The sequence below is a fragment of the Pomacea canaliculata genome, linkage group LG13 (genome assembly GCF_003073045.1).
Source record: "Pomacea canaliculata isolate SZHN2017 linkage group LG13, ASM307304v1, whole genome shotgun sequence".
In the NCBI taxonomy this organism is placed as follows: domain Eukaryota; kingdom Metazoa; phylum Mollusca; class Gastropoda; order Architaenioglossa; family Ampullariidae; genus Pomacea; species Pomacea canaliculata.
Genome location: NC_037602.1, coordinates 14,655,295 through 14,680,463, shown reverse-complemented (window position 1 = coordinate 14,680,463; position 25,169 = coordinate 14,655,295). Strand labels below are relative to the sequence as shown.

Sequence of the window (25,169 nt, the reverse complement as noted above, 5' to 3'; positions counted from 1 at the left end):
AAAATGTTTAATTATACAAAGCTGATTTCAATTTTAGTACAAAGAATGACCACAAGAAACAAGTACATAACTTGCCTCTTTATGAAAGTCTTTGTTGGCAAACAGCTGTAACTCCTCTCCATAGATTTCTTGCTGGTTGAGGACATCCTGGTAGTCCATCTCCCGTAGGAGGCCAGGGTCCTCAATGCCATTTGCTTTGAGAAACTCAAGGTATGCCACCTGAAATGCTTGGCCGATGGACTGTGCTATCAGCTGTGCCTGTAAACAACACTCTGTTTAAGAATCTTTTTGTCAGAATAAAAATGATCAAATGGCAAAGACTATGGAGGAAATCCCACAATATTTGTATACATCTGTTGTGAGGTGTGTTCACCAGGGTTAACTCGGTTATGTTCAACCCAAAACACCCTTGCACCTCTCCCTCCTGCATTTGAATTTGAAGAGAAATTTCAGCTGCAGATATATTCACCCTGTGCATCCTTAAATCTGGCAGACATCAAACTTCTTAATCTAAGTGGTTAACCTATGAATTTGTGCCCTGTGTAGAATATGTGTAGGTGTGAAGGTGCATACAGAGCTTTTATTGTTTATATGTACACAGGGCCGCCAAGAGCCAGCACGGGCCCTGGGGCAGATGACTTCTCTGGGCCCCTTGTAATTGTAATCATAAATTATTTTCCCAGTATATAATAATATGCTTACAATTTGATTACATATATATCCACATTTAATTAAGTAACAAAGTATACACTGCAAACATTAGGACAGGTGCACTAGGATCTACATCACTACTTGAACATAAAGTTGTTTACATGTGAGTGGTTAGTAAACGAGGAGAAATGATGTTAAAGGATCAAACTTGTAGAACTCTGCTTCATAGAAAAAAAAAAATCCCCAAAGCGAGGAATGTTACATCAATCTTTCTTTAAAAGAAAAAGAAAGAAGAAAAAGAAGGAAAATAAAATCCAGCGACCAAGGCTGGGTCCCCTTCACAGCCGCGAGACACGACCCCACTCTTCATTCTGTCAGGCCTGCATGTACATGGAGTGAAAGTGTGCTTGACACTGTCAGTGTTTCAGATTCTGTACTATCGTGATGGGTACGTGTAAGGTGGTGGATTGCACCACAGAAATGTATGCTCTATGTGATCAGCTAAGTAAATGCATACTACTACGAATTGCAAACACGACGCAAAGCATAGTAATATTTCCTTATGTATTTAGAGAATCAAATCAGCAACCGTCCTTATTACAGACCATTATGTATTTTCTTACAAGACCAATCTGTTATGCTAAACTACATGAAAAATATTCTTTTTAAATGAGGAACATTACACTAAAATTAGAGACTGGTGTCTGCATGTGATTTTCTTGAGTTACTTATTCTGGTATTTAATTTTTAAAAATTTGTTTTCAATCCAATTTTAAGAAATCAATTTTTTTTTTTCATTTTTTGTGCCCTGTATGTGCACTCAAAATATAAATAGCTTTAATAGCAATAAAAAGCTTTAATTTATAAATTTACTTTTTGGAATTTATGGCTTTTATTTGACTCAGTGTGCAATATAGATGCTATACTTTTATTGAAGGGCCAATTATTTTTGTTGCTATAATGGTCATCTACAACAGATCAAGTGGTTGCCGTCTACCTCCTATCAAAATATTCCCACTGACAAGTTTGTGCAACACAGCTATTCCCTGTGCTTAAGTGCTTGGATGCATCATATACCTGAGGAGGATGACGTCACTCCTACCCAAACATTCTTGCCTACAAGTCGAGGATCTGAAACTTTCTAATGGTGAATTCTGGTGCCATTTAATTCTCGCAAGTGAAATAAAGTGTTATAATTGTAATTTCTCCCTCTCTCTCTTTGTCTGTTATCTGTCACCTCCCTGTCTGGTTATCTGCGTCATTGTTTCTCTCTGTCTTCTGTGCTGATAGTAATAGTGCTCCCATCAATAAAAAAAGGAAGAAAACAATGGAAGAAAATAAAAAAGGAAGACAACAAAGACTTTTATTCTTAATTTGATATCCAGAAATCAAAGTGCTGTTTATCCCCTACATAACAAAATTCTGACCCTTGATCATCAAATTGTTATATTTAAGGTTTAGTGTCCGATAAAACTTGCTGTCAGTGAATGGCCAAGTCAGGTCAAGATATGTATATTCTTTTAAAAACTCATTCGCACAAATACCTTGACTGATTTGATTTCTCTGTGCCATTTTATTTTATGAATGCAGCATATGTGCAGTAGGCAAAAAAGAATATTGTAATGTAATCCCACATGTAATGACCTTTCACCTTTTTCGAAATACTGCTGGCTTTTGACATTACTTTTTTTGTGTCTTCACTGCATGAAAAAAAGCTTGCTTTAAAACCAATTATATAATGTAGGATTTTAATTTCTTACGACACAGTTTAACCAATTCTTTCACTACAACATTTGCATATGCTTTGCCCTCTCTTCCCCCTCCATGTGCATGGGTGAGTGAGATTTTTAAACGTGTGACAGACATTCATATGACTTTCTACTTTTCATGCTGCAAAATGGAAGGTGCAGACTTTCAAAACACGTCCATTTTATCTAATAAAAGTATCAAAGAATAATGAGTTGCTAGGGGGGGGGGGGTAGGTGGTGGTAAAAACGAACTGTGGGGAGGGGTGAGAGAGATGGGGGTAGGGGTGAGTGAAAGAGTTTGTTTGTGCTTCATGCCGTGCCAGCAACTAGGGCTATATCACGGCAAAAGGTAGCTCTGACTTTAAAGGTTAGGGATTAGTCTTCCCAAGTCATATAAATATGATATTTTGTAAAAAAACCAACAAAGTCAGTAAAAGATGTAAAGAGGTGAATAAAGTAGAAAAAGGGTCGTTGAAACCCAAAAAAGGTTACCAGCACACTAAAAACAGAAGAAAAACTATCAGAACATAAAAATTGTTTATATTTGATGGTAAATTCCTATCTTCTTTAAAAAAGAAAACGAAAAAAAAAAAAAAAGAAAAAAGTGAGAGAGAAGATGAGAGGAGAAAAAAGTATGCTGATCCTGTTTTTCATCAGCGGAGTACTGGCTAAGTGGCATCATCATGAAGAGGTCTACTACAGCCAGCTTTTCACTGTTCACTGTCATCCTCCATGTGTCACTCTTTGACTGATCAGCCACACTCAGCCTTAGAATCAGCACTGTTTATTGTGGGCGTCCCTGCCTCATAATAGCTTATTAATCTTATGGCCGTATTAATACAATGCTTACAGGGATGGTGTGAAGCAGACCGGGGGTGTATTGGGGGAAAGAGGATGGGACCAGATCTTTGAGCTTTAAACCTATTACCCCCACTTAGTACCTCCACCATCCTTTCCCTGTGGGCTGCACACATGAATGTTTCAATGCTTTTAAGGCTAACCACAAAAAGATGACTGACCATTATCTCCAACCCCTGAAACTTTGGCAGATGGAAGGGAGGTGGTCACTTCAAGGTCTAACGACTTCATGTCTCCTTATCTTCATCATCATCCAACTCCAGAGCAAACCTAACAACTGGTTACTTTGGCCAAAACTGTCCCATGGCCAATGCAAGAAAAACATAAATCTTGTTATGAATAAATCTAACAATGTTATAAATAAATCCAAGATGGCAACAATGGTGGCTACCCCCACTCCACTCACTAGGGGTTGCTTTGTCATATGGCCTACTGCTCGATGACAACCACAGCCTGTGCACTGTTGGCCACAAGGCGCTGACAAGGGCCAGGGGATAGCTGCATGGCTAACTGCAAGAAGCAGTTTAGAAGGTTGTTAGCCATCCACGTGGTGGACTCAGCCTCACATATGGATTTGGGCTTGCAAACATCAGAAATAATCAAAACATGAGCAAACTGGCTCGGTGTTGCATGTTGCTCCAATGCGGCCTGACAGACCAAGCTCAGTAGGAAGTAAATCCTCTGTCCACATCGCTCCGCGGCTGATACACTTTGACTCCACATTCCTCACACTATGCGTCTGCTGGCCAGCCAGCCATTGCATACCCTGGTTCCCTTGTTTCGCCAGGCTTCCTCTTAAAGTGGTTTCAAGTGGCTACTTAAGACCCACTTGTTTGAAATAACTTTCAATCACACCACAGCTCGTTGACAGCTTTTCATGTAATCTGTGCACTTTACAAGTCTCATAAATGTAACTTCCTTTGCTGAATATTTTCTTCTGCCACGCCATATATACAGCTCAGATTAATTTCAAAAGTGACAAACACAAAATTAAAAATAAAAGAAATGCTGTGAACAATCATGAATGATCAAATTTTGTGAACCATTCGACTGAAAAAATACTGTGTAAAGGTCGCACTTAAAAAGCACACACAAAGAATACTCAAATATTCACAGTTCCAACAATCAGGGGCTAGTGAAACTGTACCGCCAAGACTTGGTAGTCTACGCCTGGTGAATACCCAAAGGACTGAAGTTCCCTTGTCCACTAACAAAAAGTACTCATAGGGAGCCAGCTTTATTATTACTATTATTAGTATATTATCGCTAACACTACTGTGATCTAACGCAAGTACTCGTGAAAAGTGAAGCATGACAACGGTTGGTGGCTCACCACCGAAGTAGGTCACACTGACCTCTGTGAACAGTTCTTGGCATGAAAAGCCAAGTCGTCCACGGTCCTTCGTGCCACTAGTAGACTCCCCCCAAGATGCTTTGCGGGAGAGGAGAGGGAACAGGCGGACAAGAAGGGCGATAACTCAACACCGCGTCATCGACCACATCTCAGGGTGCAGCTTAGACCCAGGTGGTGCAAGATAAGAAAAAGAACGGAGAGATTTCCCGACGACAGTGTCAACACGAGAAGCCAAACAAGTGAAAGCCTTTAAGACAGAAATTAAGGCTGAGTTGGTGGGAGGGAGGGAGTAATTGTCTCCCTTGCACTTAGCGACTTGCCCGATCGACAGATGAATCGCGCATGGCGTGTTGTTCGCAAACACGTATCTCTGTCATGCACGGAAGGATGTAACGACCTTCAGAATCTATAAAGAATGAATTCAAGTGGGGAAAAATTTGCACAAAAGACAACTTTATCTTTTTATGCAATGCTGTGAAACAAGTGAACTGGCGTGACACGCAACGTATCCTCCTGCATGTTAGCCTTCAAAGGTTCCTCCGATTTCTTTCTTTGAGTCATGGGGATCTGCAGTAAGCAAAACAGAAACTGCGAGATATTTCGCGCGGTGTTATGTAACATTAAATCAAAATATAAGAAAATTAATGTAAAAGCTATGCAATTTTTTTCTGTTATTTAATACACAGAGAGATGCGCGCGCACACACCTACCACACGCATGACAATGTTCGCGCGGTTCTAATACCTTCCTTATTACCCTCCCCGCCCAAAGACGCAGACATCTGTAACTGCGAAAGGATGCATGAAGGCTCCACCTAATAGGAAATGGGATCACAACAGCAAGACGTAATCAGCGTACAACTGTGACGTCACGTGTGATTGTTTGTAGGCATGTATTTCGAGAACGGAAGTAGTTTTCATCCAGAGTTGGGGAAACAGTATCTAGCAGAGAGCTGTAATTACTTCTAAAAAAACACCTGCACCCCTCCATCCCCACTAGACCTATAAGCACGCATTTTCCAACTTTCATTACCTTCCCGATGGTCTGTGTCTGGCTAAGAACCATAAAAGCTGTTACCGAGCGTAACAAAACACAAAGAAGAGCGAATGGGAGGAAAAAAAGAACGAAAAACACTACTCGACTTCAAGCACCCAAAACTAGTTCGTAGAAGTTCCTCTGGATGCCTGCCATATGAAGGCGCGCGCGCACACACACAGAGTGAAAGAGCCGCAAATGAAGCAAGGCCAGACAATTTGCGACGTTGTGTATGTGTGTATGTGTGTGTGTGCGCGCGCGCGTGTGTGTGTGTGCGCACTGGAAGTGAGGTGGGAGAAAGCGAGGAGGTCTGTGCTGAGTTGTGATGAACGCAAGCAGCTGCTACACCGCTGCTTTTGTGTTCTCCATTGATTTCTCTCCTGGTGCCTGTTACTCCCACTCCCCTACCAGCCTCCCCCCTGGGGAGAGAGGAAGTTCTGTTCGATAAAGAAACTTGGTGCATAGAGAGGAAAAAAAAATCTTTCTGCCACGAGCTTCTAATGAGTTGTCCCTTAATTTACACCTTCACAGCTGCAAATAATGAAATTAGACGGGGTAAAATTACTTTTCACTCCCTTTAAGCTTGGCACCAAAAGACATCCTACGTCCGGAAAACACCTCTCTTTCTTGCACCCTCACAAAACACCTAAAGGAAGTTAAAACCCGCTTTATGCAAACCCAGCTGGTCCATTATAAATAAACTGGAATGACAAAATTAAGAAAGTCAAAGTCCCTATTTCTTACTTTAGGAAAGCTAGAATACAAGTTCTCCAAGAAAACACCAAAACAAATCATTCTCATGCACCACCTGGGAACTGATTTGAGAAAATCGAAACAAACAAAAGCTGACGATCATCAGATCACAATCAAGAGTTTTGGCAAAAGAGACTTATTTCTGCCGATGATGCACGTTACACGAACTTTCAACATTCCAGAAATTTCGATAAACGCGAGCGTGGACTTGCGTTCTGTGGTCGCCAACACCTATACCTTGGGCTCTGCATGAAACGCGAAATACAACCACCAGCCATAAAAGTTTCAAAACTTGCACTGAAATCTAATAAAACGGCAAACGGGGGGATGGTGCTGCCAGCTGAAGGGGATGACGGCATTTTATCTTGTGAAATGAAGCCCGCAGGGACAATCAAGCGCGGCTGGTGCTTGCAGTGGGTACAAACATGTTTACCTCCCCCCTCCGCCGCTAAATCTTTCAAGCAGCTGGACCGACAGAAATGTGCACCAGCTAAAATCGAACAAGGTTTGTTCCCATTAATATTCTTTTTTTGGAAAAAAGATGGCTGGGGGTGGGGAGAAAGTGCAAAACCAGAACCAACTGCTAGCGATTTACTGTAGCAGCTACGGACGTACGCCCCTGATTTCCAACTACTTAACTACGACTGTTCGGTCATCGATTACACGAGTAATGATTCCACTTTCCTCAAACAAACCAACCAACAAACAAAAATACAACAACAAGAAACAAACAAAACAAAACAAAAACAAAAACAAAAAGCCTTGGACTTGATTCGTTTAAATTTGCATTCGCGCTTAAAGAACTCGAAAATGTCCTACTATGTGCACGTGATTACAGCAAAACCTCCTTATTAACTCGCTAAACTCCATCAAAATCGGGTCGGGGTAGGGAGGGGCGGTCATTTGAACCGAAAACCATATCACCTGGGCTATCATTATCGGCCTCCCGCCTAAGTAGAGTCGACTCGGCCATGAATATATCGTCCCACGTACGACCACATCGTCCCAACATCGAAAGTCAAATCAACCAGGGCCTTAGTACGAACCTCAAACTAAAGAATAAAAACGACAAAGCCCCCGTCCAAAACAAAACAAAACAAAACAAAACAAACAAAAACAAACCCCCCCCCAAAAAAAACAACAACAACAAAACAAACAAACAAACAAAAAACAACACAAAAGCAACAACAACAAAAACAAAAAAGCAAAAACAAAACAAAAAAGCAAGCAAACAAAACAAAACCTAACAAAACCAAACAAACCAAAAAACCAACAACAAAGATTTGAAAGAAACTCGCGTTATGCGCCATTGTAAAATGTGTTCTCTCAGTGCGTGTTTGACGAGCGGCCATTTTTGCTGAGTACGATGACAGCTGAGCTTGTTCGAACAACGCATGGCTCTGTTGATAACACTGGCATTAATAGCTACTCATGTCATTGGAGATCGATTCGTCTTTTGAGTCTGGATGGATTCGACTTTCTGTGATGGGACAATGGTAGCTATGACTAGAGCGATATGGTATGGGTAGAAATGACCGGTGGCCGAATGAACAAGCAATTCCTTTCAAAATGTACTTATTTTACGTGATTTCTGCAGAAAAATAGCAATTACTATAGGATAAGCGGCCGGCCAGAAGTAGTCTATTTTAAACTGTATTTAATTTTTTTCAACACGCAACTTTTGCGTCGTAAGAGAGGTCCAACTGTCGGTCGTGTGGGTTGGGGAGGTAGTCGTCATAGAACGTTTATATAGAGAAAGGAGTCCGTGAAAAATGTGGCTCGTAACTAAGAGAAGATTGTAATCGGGAAGGTCTTAAAACGTTTTCACTCCATCACCGGACGAGACTATCTCTCAAGCCTTTATTGGAACTGCCGAAGGCGCAGCAGAGTGGAAATTTCAGTTGCAAGTCCAACGAAGCGTGTCTGTGAACAGATGAATCAAGCTGACTAGAAAATAAAAACACAGACACGGGAATTCTTTGTCGGTATGATTGTTTCTGCTTCGGCTTAGAGAGTTCATTAAAAATGTATAGGACGTAATTTGCAAGTGTATATCGTGTCATTTGTAGCAATGGACTGAAACTATTGACAGACAGCGGCCGATGAAAAGAATATCGTGATTCGTGTTTCTAGAAAACAAAAGACTGAATGAAACGGAAAACCGACATTGTGAGTAGGAATGCTATGGACGAGGAACCTAGAGTGCAGGCAAGTCTTGCAAAGTTGTCCACCATACAATGGACACGCACGGTGAAACGCAGCGTTGAGGCGACTCGCAGCCGGGTGGGTCTGAAAGCAGAGCAAGGACGAAGGTACCCAAACACAGGGACATGCAGCTGCTCACAACAGCTTGTGCGCTGTACTTGCGGATAATACACATAACCGCGTAAGGGAAAAAAGATTGTGTATCCTACGAAGACAGCTCTGCAGCTTCTACATTCAAAGCTTCTAGCTACCGCAGTTGGAAAATCAAAGCAAAACCTAGAAGGAAAGCCAGTAAAACTTTTTGCGCTGGTGTTACAAAACTGAACGTTGAAACCTGTTATCTGATGTAAGGTTGTTCTCCACCCCCTCACCAAAGGGTGAACGGGTGCGAGAACACTTGCCCAAGAACAATAGTCATTACTAGTTTTATGCTGAAAACAAAAGCACCAACAAAAAAAAAAAACAACCTTTCCAAGTACACAGAATACGGAGACTAGTTGAGCCACGACTACCCAACATATTCGACTGTGGGACAGTACGACAAACGTAGATACTGAGCACCATGACAAAGAAAAAAAGAAAAGAGAGGAGACAGAGGACAGGCGTGATTCTGACGTCACACTCTTCGACCTAACCGTCCGACGAGCAGGAGGCTGGTAAAGCAGGCAGGAAACCCACGTCCATTGTGCTGCCTGCAATTCATAATACATGAGACAGTTTGGCAGGTCTGCAAGGCTGGGGAGTGTGCTGGGGATGAGGAGTGAAGCGTGAAGCCGTGTGTTGATTTACGCTGTTTACAGACTGACAATGACAGACTGCAGGCAGACTAGACGGGGCAAGAGAGAGGGGTGAGGTCTGGGATTCTTTGTTGACCGCTCTCAGCTCACACGGGATGACCTCATCTTAACAGTCATCCCTGAATATTGTTGTTTCTGGTATTGTTCTTCGTAGCTATTATTGAGTACGTCAAGGGGGAGAAAAACCCAAACATTTTTCTCCAAAGAAAACGCCCTCCACGAGAAATACAGTCTCCGTTTCCAATTATAGTTGTCGATTAGTGATATTCAGAGACTCCAATCCAGTTGAAAGTAGATCGCGCGGCGAGCGAGAGGGAGAGGGGGAGAGAAAGAAGATATCCAGTGTAGGCCCCAGCCCATATGGTCAACACCATCGGGTAAAGCAGAGGTATACATGAACGAAGAACAGATCGAAGAGATAAACATCTTAGAGTACTTGGCAGACCTTTGCATCAACAGGGACATAAAGATACATAAGTAAATATCAGTATAACGTAAAATAATAACGACCACACACACATCAGGGTTACCCGGCAACGCCCGGGTTGCTTTCTGCCGTTAACTCTTCCAGCTGTGATAGTAACTTTGGATCCATTGCTTCCTTGGAGTCGAAGCGTATAAATGCACAGTGTCAATATTGAGAAATAGTGAAACAACTGTACTCTGGATGTCCCCTAACCTGACGGTTCGGTAACGGGTGATTGCAGAAAGGAGAAGAAAATGGTATTGTTACCGGCGACTCTCTCGCAACCCTCCGTCTTTTTTTCTTTCTCGTTCTCTCTCTTCGACTCTTTACTCGCTCCCTCTCCCCCCCCTCCTTCTCGCCATCATTCGCTCGCAAAGAATACTCTCTTAGGTTATACATGTCCATGTTTGTCACGACTCAGGCGTAGTATACTTAAGTCACATTTTCTCTGGGTGGTATGGTTTCATATGGAGGCTGCGCCGACATCTCAAAACCCAGAAAATACGCTTCAGAAATAAACATGGTTTAGAGTAGCACTCACCTAACAGCGCATGACCTTTACCTAATCGAAAGTAATCAAATGGTGTGGATGTGATCAAAGGTCTCTCTCACACACATCGTCACACTCTATGAGTATATATATATATGCTCACACACACGTAAACATATATTATTGCATAGGTATTTCAAAAATTGCAAGTTTAGCTGTCGCATGTACATACACACTTGGTCCTGTTTTTACGATATACCTCAGCCAAGTGAGAGAGGGGAAAAAGAGAGGCTGCAAGGAGGTGAGGAAGAAGACCTACGATGGCAGATGGAACATTGGACATCTCGAGAGGAGGGGGAAGAAGCCACGACAGCGTAGCAAGAGAACGCAACACGGAAAGGGAGTGGAATCTAATAGTCAAGGACATCAAATGTCTATGTCTGAGACATCTCGTCTCACGAGACCTCGGGCTCTGGCCTAATACTCGGTAATGCCAACAGCACTCCCGTTAAAACGATTGCTTCACGATAGGTATATTGGCTTCGGGGAGGGATTGGTACAGTCGCATACAGTTACAATACGGGCTGGGGGTGGGAGGCTGCCCCTGTGACGACCCAACGGCTGCCACATTTCGTTTGAACCAAAGCACACACTTTCCACTACTGCTGCGATGAAGATCATGGGCTAATACTTGAACCGATGGAAAGGACGGGGTGTCATCGTGCGGCAGTCACTGTACACCCAGATTACCAACGTTTCAGTTCATTTACGCTTAGCAGAAGTCAATCGATGAAGGTGACCATGTCGTCAGAAAGTAGGCACGACCAAGGACGATAACCCGTTCACCCTCGTGACGTCAGCTTGTCTCGGGGAAAGAAAAATCAAAACAGTGCGAATGGCGCAAAGTAGCCTGGTCCTGCCCTGCTAGCATCATCCTTGGTCAATATAATGTGTTGACGTGTCCATCTGTGAATGCGTGCATTTCATCTTCGAGGCACCGTCAATTAAAAAAAAAAAATGGTTAGGGTGGGTGCAGGAGAAAGTGGGACGAAGCCTACATCCTCGCCTTCTCCTCCCACCCACCCACATGTACACCTACCCTTGTCTGATGAAGTATTGATATTTCGGTATTTCGCATCTAAAGCTGTGGATTTTATCGGATAGATAGTAGCGAGCACTCTCTAAAGATAATTAAAGATAGCTACGGCCCAGGCAGCTGTTGGATCTTCGCCCCGATACAATCTGTCTTGGAGACTTCATTGTCCCTTGCACCCCGCTCCCCTTGCCCTCCACACACGTAACGACAAACGCGACTTCTATTTACATTGAATGAGTGAAGGCTCGTGAGCAGGATTCAGCACAGTCTGGCCACAGACAGCCAGCACTGCAGACGAAAGGTGGCTCAGTGCAAAAACAAGGTCTCTAAGAGGATAAGTGGTGCGTTCACCTGCTCGTGTCGCCGCCACATTGTTTCGCTAAACAAGACGAACACAACAATCAGGAGCTTTAGGTGATTGCTTAGTAGTTTGTGACGACTGGCACATTCCTTGCCTTCTTACAGGTGACATGTACATTATGTGGCTTCTCACCACACATCGCATAGTCAGTTTAGCATGCCTTTGTTACAATCGTAGAAACGATCTTCGAGTTGACTTTTCCCAACATACACTGCACGCGCCTAGTCCGCAACGGGTCATCTCCTCACAAATCACATTTCCTAACTCACAAATCTGATCATCACGTACGAGATACATATACAAAGGCATGTGTTTCAACTAGATTTTAAAAATATTTATCTGCACTTGGCTTCACTGATAATCGCTAATCATCGTTAGTTTTAGTTTCACATACAATTTTTTTTTTCAGTACATATGGAAATCACAGCTGTTCAGATATATTATTGGTGTTAATTTAGAATCCGTTAATCAACTAACTCATTTTTGTCATCTTAAAACGATTACCTTATTTTTTTTCTACACATGCTTATCTTTTGAGGCCTGCGCGTGCGCAGCGTGTTTGGAAAGGTCATCTCGAAACAAGCCGAGATCGTGTCACCCGCCTCTCCTCCCAGCTTCAGCCGTCAACAGAGAAGGCCTATGTGTGTTCCATTATAGTCGAGGCCGAAATGTCCCTTGCCACCATGATATCAAGTCCAACCCTTTTACTGAATCGGTCAGCTGGATACGTGATAGTTCCAAACTGCTATTCAATTTTTTTTAAAATATATCACATTTGAAATCCAGTCGCTGACGTTCAGTTCGATTAGAATGGATTAGTCTTGGCTCTCTGTGATGTGTCACTCTACATTTATTCTTCATAAAGATGCTCCTGCAAAACGCTGGTGAGGCTGGTAATACTTGTGATATGAAAATCTGTGGGGAGCACAAATATTGTATTGACGAAATTGGATTAATTCTGCTGTCTTCTTTTGCCAGCTTAGAAAGAGCAAAAAGAAATATTTCTATAAAAAAGTCATTACGTGTCTAAAACCTGTTATACGAAATGATCTGCCTCATCGTCTTTTCTGTCAACGACATAAAACCTCCCACTATTAATAAGATTTTATCTGCTGCTAATCTGTGCAACATGTCGAACATATCCGTTAAATCACTTACTGACGAGCCTTTAACGCTCATCATTAACTTTATTGCCAGAAAATAGCAGATGTGCCAAAGGACAAATGCCTGTTTAGAGACTGAGTAATTCCCAGTGTTGTCCATAGGAATGGGAATCCAATGGGAATCCCATGGGATGGGATGGGACGGGACAGCACACACTTGTATTTCCCATGGTAGTCGATACTTGATATTGCAAAATAAATTTACTGTTATTTCATTCATCAAGGATTTAAATCTTCCTCTGAATAATCTATGTATGTGAAGTAGCAGGAATTATAGAACAAAAGCCGAAAGTGGTTTTCAGTGTTGTCCATAGGATTGTTAATACCATGGGAATCCCATGGGAAACGTCCCGTGGGATGGGACGGGATGGGACAGGCATAAATTGCCATGGGACGGGATGGGACGGGATAGAAAAATATGTCCCATGGACAACCCTGGTAATTCCCATATCAGTAGTTGAGTTTCGGACAGTTGTATACGTCTTTGTGTAAAAAAACATACTAGCCACGTTATTGCTTGTTCGGAAATGCTCAACCTCATTCATTTGTACACAATTTTAACGGATGCTTCTCTGTATCACTTACATTTTTCTTCCTACCTTGTTTAGTTTTCTTTTATTAATTATCCAATTGTTTAGGCTGGAAATGATCTTTTTTCCCTGAACAAATTGTGTATGCTATACGATTATATACAAGCCTATCTCGATGGGGTTTATACATGTGTAAGTCAACAGAATTCCAGACTTTTCCTAATTCAATCGAGAGTTCTGAAACAGTAGTCTACAGGCTGGACGTCGTGGATTTGTTTCAAGCAAAGAAGAACATTACCCGCATGAGTAATTTGTATGCTTCAACTTCTATTTAAAGTAGATCGAAAATTCTGTCTGGGTGATGGATTTTCCTTTTTTTTTTTTCAATTTACAGTCGGGAAAAGTTTTCATATTAGTATAAGATTATCCTAACCTTCCCCAAATTTCCAGACTTCTCCTAATGGGCACATTGGAAAACTTTCATTACATTTCCAGCAAAGGAAAACTTTCTCCCCATTTTCCAATAGCTTTTCCAGCCTTTCTAAACTCCAGCTTTGACCCTAAAATCCATAGTTTCAGAAATATAATTACAAGTTAAGAACTGAAATTTACTATAACGAGAACTAATTATATGAGAAACTAGCTAGGTCTTCGACTGTAGCAAGCGCCGATGCCAAAGACTCAGGCAAGGGCAAAGTGCAGTGACCATGTTTAACAGCAGTCTATATTTACTGAGATTACTTATGAAATGTCATTTGCCTCGACGAAAACCTCTTATGCCTAAGAAAATCTCTAGCTTCTATCTCCAGCACACCTGTGTATACGGTCCTCAAAGCGATTGTCAGCGGGAAGCCCATCATGGATGAGAAAGGGTATAACACCAGCAATTTTTGCGAGAAGTTTTGACTTCAGGTCCACGTCAAATATTGTAAAGACATTAAAACACCAATCACGCACGTGCGCAGAAAGAAAATCCCCAACATAAAAATATGACCAAAAATAACTTACACACAAGACTTTCGTCAATCGACCAAAAGCGTCCTTGTCATCGAAAGAAGTACCAATACTCGTGTTTGAAACAGATTTCCGCTCACCGTGATAAACCATTAGTTGTTGGCACGGCGTAAAACATTTAAAAAACAAACAGTTTTCGCTAACCGAAAATGTTTCTTTTTGATTCCATTCGTATGTACAATGACGGACGAGTAAACAAGCAAACAAATAAATAATGATAAGAACAAAGGAAGATTGCGTGAAGTACTGCAAACAAACAAATAAATAAATAATGACAAGAACAAAGAAAGATTGCGTGAAGTACTGAAAGAAAACATCTCTGGTGCGGCCACTTGATTTATTTGATCACGCCAGTCACGTTTGACGTCCTATCGCAGGCAGCGATCTGCCCAGCACGCGGAGGGCCAGCCTGAAGTCAGCCTGTCACGTATGGGCTTCGTCAACAACACCAAATAGTTTCTGATTTTTGAATTCAATTCCATACCACTAAGCTGTAGGTGCGGAGCTTCTGAAGCATATCATGAAGCTGCACGGATTTATTGGTTGAAATTAAGGGTCGTCTTTAATGGGCGTATAGCTATGGTAATTATTATTATTACTATTTTGAGGGAGGGGGAATGATGGCATGTAAGAATTTGTTCAAGGTACATCTTAAGCTCACCTTTTCCCACCTCGACTTGAATGCCAGACTTTACTGCTATATTTTTATGATTTTTTGTAGTGGCCCGCTCGTGTGCATTTTTCTGTCTTACATTTGTGTTTCTGTATATTTGCTTGCTTATAGCTTTTGGTCTTTGTCAAAAAGTACGCTGTATGAATTTGATGTCTTTTTGTGTCTACATTTGATTATTTGTGAATTTTGCTTTGTTTCTAAGCACTGATCGTTACATCTTATATCTTGTTATAATTTTCAGACAATCACGCATTCAAAGAGTATGTCCAGTTATGTAGCACGAAACTGATAGCAAGGACTTAAATCTGTCCAGCTGCCCCACTGGCAAACTGGAAGAGGTCAAAATCCACTTGCTTCATGAGAATGACAAGAGACAGTCACCCAAAACACTCGCCTAGGTCTGTTCTCTATTATAGCTGAAGCTAAAAACGCCTCTCATGTCCTGCTATGATAGAGCTTCCAAAACAACACAAAAAGGGGCTGGAATAAGTCTGAAAAATAAAAAGGTTAGAAACGAAAACAACAGAGAACCATAGTATTTAACCGAATTCCAAAACTCATACCTTATATGACCCTTTCTACGTTCCAGACTGCTGTTTCCGAGTTTGGCAAGATGAATAACATGCGTTTGTTTTTGTTTGTTTGTTTGTTTTTTAATCAGCGAAATGCTAAACTCAACGGCCATTAAAAAAACCTCGCCACTTCAAAAAACAAACAAACAAAGAAACAAAATTTACACTTAAATTATATCTCTCTTGCTCGCTCGCTCTTTCGCTCTAACGATGTTATTTACAAAAGTTGCAGGTTCAGTTTCCATAGAACTCACCTCTTTGTCACTGTCGGAAAGTACTTCCAGAGGTTCGTACTTGGTGCCCCTATAAAGGGGAATACGAATGTTTCCACCTATGGCGAACATGTTCGTAAACATAGTGCTCTTGCACGAACGAGAAAACGTTATGTGAAACTTTTTTTCCCGCCCTTCTCTTCTGCCGCCTACTTCCAAGTACACGTTTGTTTTCAGCTCTTACTACCAAAACACACACCGCAGGGGTGAAGACAAGCAACAGGAAATCGTCCAGACGTCAGGTTAACAACTCTTTGCGGTCTCCATCGTCTTTCGTTGCCAAGGAGAGTCAGGGCGTCAGACCAGACACTCATCTGCTGGCGAGTCTGGTGCTGCTTGTTGCGGAGTCGGCAGACAGAACAGCTGAGTGAGACCTCTAATTCTGTGTCTTTTTCGAACTTCTGAACCTCTCGCAAACATCTTTACGTCTTTCACTTGTTTGGCATACCCAACCCTTGTGTGCGAGTACAAACCTAAGGGCACAAGGCATAAATAATTTCTGCTGTGTTAAGCTCCTTCGAGGCAATCAAACCTTGCAAGGAGCTGTACTCGCAAACTGATCCTTTCGCAGAATGGAGAAAAGGCATTCCATTAAACGTCCCACTGGTGTCTCAAGTAACCCTGCTCTCAACCTGCAAAAAGCAGCCGCGAGAATGAGATTAAACACATCAGCGTCAACCACTAAGAACAAAAGATGCGTTCGTTAAAAAAACCAGCGCGAATTTAAGGACAGCCAAACTCTCATGTCCCACAGTCCTTTGAATCGTCTGATGGCTGTTTTGATTACGTCACATAAGCAAAGCGCAGACGGCGTCACTGGGTCGGGGTTCGGGGACGACTTGGGAGGGGTTGAGGGAACTCGCCTTTAATGCAATCCTTCCACTCCGTCCTTAACTGCAAAGCATTGGCGCGGAAGGCCAATGATTCCTCGTCGTGTAAGTAACTTGGCCATTCGGAAACGCGCGGACGGTGTCCTGCGCGGCTGGCCGCATCCTCGCCGCCTGCGCGGCCAAAGGGAATCGAGCGAGAGGACGACTGGCGCGGCCACTCGCAAGGCACGCAGGACGACCCAGTAATATTCCCGCGCTGTATTTACTCCCACCAGCGGCAGAGGAAGCTTTTGCGAATTACTTCTGCCCCCGAGAGCAGCCTGATCAAAATGCGCGCGCGGCCGTGCACGGCAACAAATGGCATGCGCGAACTCCAGGCGCGGCCCAGCGCACGTGAGGCGTGGAGGCGCTTTCCGCACGACGCACCGCCGCTACGTCCTTACGGCGTCGGCCGACGGGGAGATGAGATAGGTAAAAGTCTGCTCCCCTAGGCCAGCGTACTGAGCTGACTGGCATGCACGACCAGCCTCGTCAGGCCGAATGAAAAGGGGTTCCGTCATCCTAACCACCACGTGCGACGCCCATGAATGTTAAAGCACCATGCATTCCTGCACAAAGCTGCTGCTGCAGTTTGCTGACACGTGATTTGTTCTGTAAGGGCAGAAGGGAAGAGACGATAAGGACAGACGTACACTGTTGGAGGTCCTCCGCTAGTGATACAATGACAAGAGCATCACGACATTAGTCTGCGAGTGTAACGCCGTTTGGAGTGTCGGAGGACAGGGCAAACACATCCTTCAGTCGCGCGTTGCCTTCTAACGAGAGTGCGAATCTTCGCTCGACTGTCGCAGTATGCAGTAAGAGCACACTATGGACTCTTGATATGTATTCAGCGAACCCCCGTACAGCCCAGAATGCATCATTCTGTATAACGCAGCGCTGCAAACTCTGACCCAATATCTTCATCAGTCGTCAATCTCGCGCAAAGCCCACTTCAGCACCCATTTTTGGTTCGTCTCCAAAACTCTAGAAAATTTGAAAAAACTTAAATCTGATCATGCTTTTTTTTTTTACTAAGTGACGATATGCGTATTCGCTCCACCATTCATCTGAAGATTGCGCACTTTTCTTTTCCTTGTGATTCAAAACAGCTCGCTGTAAAAGATAGCAAAGAAGATTTAATGCTACGAGGAAAAACTAAGCCTCCATTTTCATCAAATCGTGAAGATTTAACTCAGGCGGTTAACAGGGGCGAAAAATACCTCGCAAATCACCGAACATTTGTAATGCTGGGGAAACAGGCTATGGTGTCAAACTTCAACTTTACAGATTTAAACTGATGCTTCGGCGGCGCTTCTGCATTCAGCGGGCCGGGCCAACTGTTTGGCCACACAAAGAGCGACAACGACGACGATGGTCACGGCTGAAACACCCCGAGTGGGGCACGATTTTTCTTCCTGCCAATTCGCATACATCCACGTCTCCGCGCAGATCAAAGGAAGCATTCACTCTCTGCCGCTTTAACAACGGCCAAACCATCGATTTTATATTTTTTTTTATCGGCAGGCGAACCCAAGTCCAGACCTATCGCTACAAAACGTATGCGTGTCCCATGATGCTGGAGGGGTAGTGACGCTGCTGTTTCCATCTCCTCCCTGCCACCCAGCCCCCCAACCGAGCCGACCCTGATTACCAATACTTCGACAACTCCACGCCGAGATGCAGCTCAATACAGCCGTCGAACTTGACAAAGGTTCCTGAACTGTACACAATGTTCTATTCTGGCGGCGACAGGGCACGCCGTCCACTCCAAGCGGCGCCACGCGACGGCACCACCCTGTTTCCCAAAGAAAGAAACCTGGCGAAACTAAGGGAGACGTGACGTAACCCAACGTCGATCGATTGCGGGGCCCTGTGACGTCCGCCTCTCGCTGTGCGAACGTCACGAAGTGGGAGGAGAGATCCCACCCGAAACAGCCAGCAGAATGTACAAAGGAGGGAGGGGAGCGGCGAAATGCTACTATTTCCTTCGTTTTTCATTTAGCACTAAGCTCTGATAGGTGCTGGGAGTGCCCGTTAGAAAAATCAAGAACACATTGTATAAAGGTCAGGGGGGTGCTGGTCGTAGCACTGTATTTTCCACAATTGTGTCCGCTTACAATGACTGTCTCCCTTCTACAGGGGGTATCAGCACTGAGAGTATGAGAAGGGGGACCTCGTGGGGCGATGATCCACTTTGAAGACGTCGACCAGCGATCGAGTCCCTCTACCGACGCCGCTCTTTTATTCGCAACCACAAGAACGTCAACAGCGTAGGTTTAATTGTCTTTTGGTGAAATCCCACATCGCAAATGAACAGAACTCACGTACAAAAGGTGAGAAGCCCAAACTAAATCTACCGTTATGCTCCTCCATTACGTAAGCGCGCGCACTCTCCCTCTCTTTCGTCACAAAACAGGTAAAAGGTTCTGGACAAAATAACACATTCAATGTTTTGGTCCACAATTTTTCCATCTCTTTTATCTTTATTATTCAAGGTCGTTCTTAACCAGGAAAAGCACCTAAGAATAACACTTCTAACTGACTCAAAGTCATTTGGCAAATGTATTAGCGAACAAGGTTTGAACTTATCTTGCTGACCAAATCTGAATGTCCTAAACCTCCCTCTCTCTTAAACCATTGGTTTCTTGTCACCCTCACACACAACTTTGCCAAACTTTGACGACGTTTGATCGATCAAGAAGGATCTTCAGTTCCTTGACTAACTACGCAACAGACAGGAAATGAAGCAAAAGTGGGGAGACTACGCCACTAATTTCCATCTTTAATAGTTAGGATTTCCAAGAAAAGATTTTATGAAACAAAGTTATTTCCTTACCGAAACTTAGAGGCTCATAGTGAAGGACTGCGACGTGTTTTCTTAATTGTGGAGGCAAGGAGAGATGATATGCCAGATGGTATCCAGGTAACGAATCGGTCAAGTCGCATTATTAGCATATCCCCTTACAGAATTTTAACACGTCTTGCAAAGCATATTCCCGTTAGCACCCCTTAGCTTTCCCATCCACACCATGATACTGGTCTTTACGCGAGACAGTTTAAGAAGAAAAAACGTGAGGAATTCGATTTGCAAATAATGGCTTTTTCTAAGCAGAATTCAGTAACCTCAACCCAAGCCTGCCTCGCGCCACTGCGTACCCACCAATGCATAGCGATTCACAGGATTCGAAAACAAACCAAGAAAACAACATAAAAAACACGTTAACATCCTCCCTCCTCCCTGAGTAGGGCAGCGAAACTAAACAAACGGCCAACAAGAACCGCTCACATTAATACGGGGAAATATATCTACGTCTGGTCACTTCCATAAGAAGTTGACCTAAATGCACGTACCACAAAAGCGAGGCACGACCCCATCTACATATCCACCCAGCCCCCTAGTCCATTCCCCCACACCTCCCTTCGCGTCCTCCCGCTGCCCAGAGCAAACAGACGCAAATAACGACACCACCGGAGGGAGGCGAGTCAGCCGCACAGAGGACGAGAGCAGAAGAAAAAAAAAAAGGTATGATGATAATGGACAGCGGTTTTTGGTGGCAGAAGATGAAAGGCTACACGAGCAAACGGAGGATGCCCTAGAGTGGGGGTGGGTGGGCAGGGGAAGAACAAAAGGCGTGTGTGGAGGAACTCGCGCAAAGGTGCCTAAACAACGACCACGCTGTACGCCACGAGAGGAAAATTTGATAGCTGTAGCCCGCCTGCGGCATCGGTGTAATGGATGACAATAAATCAACATTACACCCATTAGTTTCCTTGTTACGTCATTACGTCGGAAAAGCAGAAAGATCAATTGGGAGTTAAAAAACTTTTTTCCTTTTTAAAAAGAGACTCTCATAACAAACTCTGTTCGAAATCGGTTGTTTCTTTTCACCCCTTCCCATTTTCCTTGTACTTCTCTACCCTCTTTTCTTTTGTAAGAAAAAAAAAAAAGTCTGATCACAGGTCCAATGAACGCTGCATCTCCCTCCCCCTGACACCCACACACTCGTCCCCTGCAGCTCCCAGCTGCAATCAATAAAGACAGAGAGAGAGAGAGGGAGAGGGACACGGAACTGCTGCCCACAAAACATCAAGAACTGACCCGCAGGCCAAAAGAGTCAGAAGGCCACGGCAGCACTTTAGCTTCACGTTCCCTTTAAAAAGCGAACTTTCGTTTGAAAACCTCGTTCCCGCCCCATGACCAATATGGTGAGAGCCCACAAACTGTTCTCTCGCGGTGGTTGCGAGCATATAGTGCTGGAATGCCGAGTCATGAGCTCAGCATCTGTTGCTGGAACGCAATCAGTTCCAGCCAGTGCTTACCAAACGTGCCATTCTTCCCTTCTCGTCCTCTTTCCACTTCACAAAAACAGCATGGAACCAACGTTTTTCAAATAACTGTGTTTAAAATCGGTACATAGAGAACCTTAGATACCCTGGTGCCCTAGAGCGTCACTGGCCATCTTGGATGGAAGAAGGTCCAAAATAAAGATAAAAGGAAGGCGCTGATAATTATGTTTTCCAAACGAAACTTTCGACTTTCGTGGTGCGTGACATTGTAGGACAGCGATACCTCGGCATTCGAATTGCTCTGTGTTCAAACATTTCGGTTCTCGACCAATGCTTTCGCGAAAATTCTAATTCGCTTCTCTACCACTTGCTGAGCACTCGACCATCGCGCTAAAGCCTGCGCTACACGCCGCGCTTATCCGTGACATTCGGGAATGAAAAGAGTCACGTCACTTGCGCGTCCATGTCAAGAAGCCCTGTCCTTGTGCTGCGTTCATAATTTCGAGGGGGTGTGAGGGGTTTTTATGTGTGTGTGTGTATAGAGCATACGTTCATCACGGCACTCGAGAAACTTTCTAGCGCTAAAAGTGAATGAAAGAGGAAGCAGCAAGAACACCAATTAAATTAAAAAAACCAAATCACCAAGTATGAGAGCGACAAAGGTGTGTCTGAATTAGTCATTCAGTTTCGCATTTAGTGAGCTATTGGTGGGTAATGGAAACAAATACATTTTCATCATTTCTTCTTTTTTTTCCAACAGAAATTAATAGGAAGTAATTGCGGCGAAAGAATGCGTGTATTTACCGCTAGAAAAAAAAAGAAACTGGTGTGAGAAAGGGGAGATCATTTCCTAGGTGAAGAAAGCATCGGAGGACTTATAATAAACGCTGACAAATTGGTTCAGATGGAAAGGGCGACGACAATTTTCGCTGGTGGCGCATGCATCTGGGTAGCGGCACAAGAAGCGATTACTGAATATATATAGGAGGTTTGGCAGGTCAACCATACTGCAAGCTGCAAACAAAAAGGATCTATGTCTCGCGCTAGCGCTAGCATTTTTGGATTGCGTGCGTGAGTCAGCCGTCCATTGGAAATTTAACTTCTTGCTTCCCGCACCATAGCGTCTCGGACTTCTCTTGAAGCTCTGGTAGGACTCTCTGCCGCGACGAAGACATTTCGCTAAGTCCAGGAACGGGAGCTAGATGATGGTTTCTTTCGTCACTTCCATCCACAACGCACTCGGGAGGATAAGCGACTCCACACCTGAGAACGTCTTAGTTCAGATTACACTCTTGCACACGCTTGCACTGACCTGTGTACCCACAGGTTAAAGCACGATGCATCACTACAAGATACTGACAGAAGTAAACTACCTTCCGCCCATTTGAATGGCCAAAAAAAAAACCAAAAAAAAAAAAAAACACAAAATAATAATAGCAGCATCAAACAACAATCATGATCATGATCATAGCATTTCTTCTCTTGTCACGCTCTAGGTCGCGAAGGAACAAGTGACCTTTCGCAAATGACGACACCTGATCACCGTCTGTCGATAACGTCTACTAGTATATTCATGAAGCCAGACAATCGCGCAGGTGGCGCTGGCATGCAGGTGTACGTGTACGGTCTTCTCTGACAAGAACGTTCCCCACAAGAACATCTTAGTTTATCTGCAACAGGCCGCGCGCTGCACAGCATCGGCACGCACAGCGATGCGCGCGGTTCATAGGAGGGTTTCACGCGGTTCCTCTTGAAATTCTCCTCCCTCGAGCTCAAAGAACATAGAAAAGGTGCAAAATATCACTATATAAGCATGCAAGTGCTGCTCTATGGAAACGCGGGAACAAAGCCCTTCTATATGCAGACAAAGGTGAACAAAAGGTCTTTAGAACCCTTGTCTAGCACGAATACGAGAAACTAGGCCAACCAGATGTCTTTAAATAAAACAGGGTAATCTGGCTTATACTTCTTTTGTGGACGTCCCCATCTCCCCAACTTATTATAGGTTACAAAGTAGAACGAGGTGGAGTGTTTCTTTGTAGCAATGAATGGACGACAAAAATGCCATGTTCAGTATAAAGGAAAGCTCTAATCAACATATTAAGACACGGGTATCAACGCAATCACACCCCCCCTACCTCCTTCATTCTCTTCACTCGCCCAATTTCTTTCTTAATAAATAGAGAGAATAGTAATTTCAAAAAAGGACCTGTAAAAAAAAAACAACAACAACAATGCAACGGGTTTTAAGAACGCAAGAGCTCGCCGAGTGGTGAAAAGAAGGGGTCACAAACCTCAAAATATGTGACGACGGGATCGATGAAGACTGGGGAGGGAAAGGGGAACCGCCTGTCCGTCATCAAATGCACGACTTGCATCTACACGCACGTGTTGGAGAAAAGGGATGATGTAGCACGATGATGTTGCGCCGTATTTCAAATTTCGGAAAGGTAAAATAAATTTAAAATATTAAAAGCACTGCACCCTCACCCACCCACCCCACACACACAATAAAAGAAAATATTCCACAACAAATGTTTCACGCTACTGGAGAGACAAGAAAATGCTCGATGCAACAAGCGACGGTGTCTTCACAATCCGAGACCTGCATCTTCCTTCAAAATCGGTTGAAAAATTCCTGAGAGAACAACGATCGGCACACTCATCGACATCCTTTTTTCTTTTTTTAGTTTGTTTTCGAGTCCACGGAAGCTGAATTTGGACGACCTGAACTACCCCCCCCCCCCAAAAAAAAAAAAAAAAAAAAGAAAAAAAAAAAGAAGAAAAAAACAACATGCTGTCAACCACTCCATCTCGTCAATATCTTCTTGAAGACCCCAAAAGTGACAATGCGTCTTTCCTTCATCATCATTCCTGAAGGAAGAGAGGAGGAAAGCTGGGAAGCTGAGGAGGAGGTTGGGCGGGCTAAATCCACAAAATCTACATAGCGCGGATCGGGAAAAGGAGGGCAAATTCAAAGCCTTGTCACAATCAAAACAGTAATTCAATATTTTTCTTCATGCGGTGTGGGCCGGAAACCTGCCTAGGCCAGACCTGTCAACAGCACCAGCACGTGAACCAGGCGGGCTTTGGTGCGGAGAGAAAAAAGAAAAAAAGACTGAGTGACCAGACACGTTCTTTCTATCTAAATCCTCTACCCATTGTTTCTGGTGCAGCAAAGCAACTAGTGGCATCGCTGCAGAACTGCTCACACTGTTCCGTGAAGCTTTTTTTTTTTTTTCATTTAAAAATGTTAATATAGTACCCTACCCCCAATATCTTACAAATTAACATAACCCTTGTTTTTTCCGATTTTTTTCCTTGGGCAATTGCCGTTCATTATCTGCATGGTTACGCAAAGAGCTCTGAACACCCACGGGTTCAAGAAAAACCATCGTATTTCAATGCTCCAAAATAAACACAGAAGACACGTTTCGGCGCCTAAATGCTAAACGGAACTTAAGAACGAAGAATTACCATGAGAATTAAAAATACTAATCCAGAAGCTAGGCACATCACGCACTGAAAGGGATGCTGTGATGTCTCGGGATGATGAACCCCACGGTCTTTGGTGACGTTCTGAGGCTTCCCTTATCACGATGCTAACGCCCACACTGGTGGATTGGCGGCGTTTTACAAACATCAAGGCGAGCATTCGCTCTTCCAATAATGCGGGGAAGATGGTTCAAATCGTCTCCACTGCCCATTCCCAGGTGGCCCGATCGTCAACGGGCACTGTCTTGGCCGCCACAAAACGGCAACATTCCCCGGGCTCAGGAAGATATGAGGGGATTGGAGCCGCGAATCGTTGGCTAACCCCTTTCAGAGCACATAGTCTTTTCATCTTCTATAAAAAGCTCGCGCCGAAATGATGCTGTAACTGATCAAAGAAACAGGATGGTGCTTAAGTGCGGGCTAGACTTCTTCTGCTGGAAACCGGATGTATTTTTCCCTCTCTATGTTTTGAAAGGC

At 43.6% G+C, this 25,169-nt stretch overlaps 1 protein-coding gene across 14 annotated transcripts in view; it reads right to left on the bottom strand.

The window, feature by feature from the left end:
- The window catches only part of LOC112554521, a 73,052-nt gene that overhangs the window by 13,726 nt on the left and 34,157 nt on the right, over nucleotides 1-25,169 (bottom strand). For all 14 annotated transcript variants that reach the window (XR_003097244.1, XR_003097243.1, XR_003097249.1 and 11 more), the window contains one exon: nucleotides 76-258. Coding sequence is in view for 1 of the 14 variants with exons in the window: in XM_025222315.1 (XP_025078100.1) it covers nucleotides 76-258 (183 nt within the window). In the remaining 13 variants the exon portion in view is untranslated. The remainder of the gene's footprint in view (nucleotides 1-75; nucleotides 259-25,169) is intronic.